At 47.4% G+C, this 1,793-nt stretch overlaps 1 protein-coding gene across 1 annotated transcript; it reads right to left on the reverse strand.

Annotated features, from left to right (window-relative positions):
• Positions 1-288: 288 nt before the first annotated feature.
• LOC118896390 (olfactory receptor 13C7) lies at positions 289-1,305 on the reverse strand. The gene has a single exon (XM_036854163.1). The coding sequence runs from the start codon at positions 1,303-1,305 to the stop codon at positions 289-291; it is 1,017 nt and encodes a 338-aa protein (XP_036710058.1).
• Positions 1,306-1,793: the final 488 nt, after the last annotated feature.

Raw genomic sequence — 1,793 nt, forward strand, 5'->3', positions numbered from 1 at the left:
TTTCTGCGGCACCAAGGCAAACTAAGCTGTTTTTCTCAAAGTGAAGGAGCAACCTGCTCACAAAGGTGAATTCAGACTTGCCCAATAGAGAAGCGGGAAAATCACTAATTGTTCTCTCAGCAGCATTCCACTTCCATCCCCTCACGTCACACTCCCATCAGGTTTTAGGTTTCATTGTTTTTAAAAATTAAGTCCAGTAACAGCTAAAATTTTCCATTATATGTGTAATTCAGTTTTCTGGTAATCACTCTACATGTATCTTCTTTGGGAGGCACATTCTTCTGAGATTCATGGGTGAAAGCAGCCAAGAGACACAGAACTCCAGGGGCATCTGTCCTCCAAACACCACCAGGTGAAGTGTTGCCGACTTACCAGGTTCCTCATGGTGGCCTTCACATCCTTGTTCCTCAGGCTGTAGATGATGGGGTTGAACATGGGGGTCACCACCCCATAGAAGAGGGAAGTGAGCTTGTCTGCAAGGTCCTGTTTGTCTGCCCCCAGTGGGTCCTTGGATTTGGGCTTCCCATACATGAAGAGGATGGTCCCATAGAAGATGACCACAACTGTGAGGTGGGCAGAGCAGGTGGAGAAGGCCTTTTTCTTCCCCTCAGCTGAGGGGATCCTCAGGATGGTAGCAATGTTGAACACATAGGAGAAAAAGATGAACAGAACTGGGATGCCCAGGAAGATCACATTGGTCACCCCCATACTGATCACATCATTGGAGATGTCAGCACAGGCCAACTTCAGGATAGCCAGGATCTCACAGGTGAAGTGGTTGATGACATTGTCCCCACAGAAGGGCAGCCTCATTGCAAGGGATGTTTGAACCATGGAGGCAGCACTTCCAGCGGCCCAGGAGCTGGCAGCCATGGGCACATAGACAGCCTTGCTCATGACCACAGGGTACCTCAGGGGGTTGCAGATGGCCATATAGCGATCAAACGCCATCATGCCCAGAAGCACACGCTCCGTGGCCCCCATGGCAAAGGAGAGGAACATCTGCACAGCACAGGCTGAGAAGGGGATGGTTTTCCTGGGGGTCAGGAAGCTGTCAAGAATGAGGGGGACTGAGGAGGCTGTGTAGCAGATGTCCAGGAAGGAGAGGTTCCCCAGGAAAAAGTACATGGGCTTGTGTAGGCGGGAGTCCAAGGTGGTCACCAGGATGAGGACCCCGTTGCCCAGCAGGATCGCCAGGTACATGAGCAGGATGAGCACAAAGAACGTTTTCTCCAGCTTTGGGTGGGCTGAGAGGCCCAGGAGAATGAACTCTGTCACAGAGCCTGTCTGGTTGGCACTTTCCATGGTCTGTCTCGTCTTTCAACTGAATAAAATATTCATTGATCCAAACTCAACATCCTTTGTCTCATGTAGGTCCAGGGCATCTGGTCTGGAGTTCCAGTCTGGCTGAGTGATTGAAAAACCGTTGGGAAAGTCCACAGTCTCTATTTGTTTCCAAGAAAAAGGAGAAATAAAATTAGAAATTACTTTGGGGTCATAGAATATCAAATTTACAATGTTTAAAGTGATGATTCTGATTATTTAATGCATTCGATCAGAGACAAGATACATAACATATTCATTTTAGTGGTTCTATGTCCTATATGGCAGTTCATCTCATTAAACTTGGCCAGAAAAGTGACTTTAAGTTTGCTCTGTGTTCTCCCACTTTGTGCTAGGTACTAGGGAAATCATTAGTTGTGAATACTCACTCTGTTTCTCCAGATCATTTTCACAGAAAACATACTCCTGTTGTTCCCAAGATCTCTTTTCTCATGAGCAATGCTAGCTCC

This window comes from Balaenoptera musculus, chromosome 6 (genome assembly GCF_009873245.2).
Source record: "Balaenoptera musculus isolate JJ_BM4_2016_0621 chromosome 6, mBalMus1.pri.v3, whole genome shotgun sequence".
NCBI lineage: Eukaryota > Metazoa > Chordata > Mammalia > Artiodactyla > Balaenopteridae > Balaenoptera > Balaenoptera musculus.

Coding starts and splice junctions, on each gene's coding strand:
- LOC118896390 (XM_036854163.1), bottom strand. CDS start 1,305: ATGGAAAGTGCCAACCAGACAGGCTCTGTGACAGAGTTCATTCTCCTG.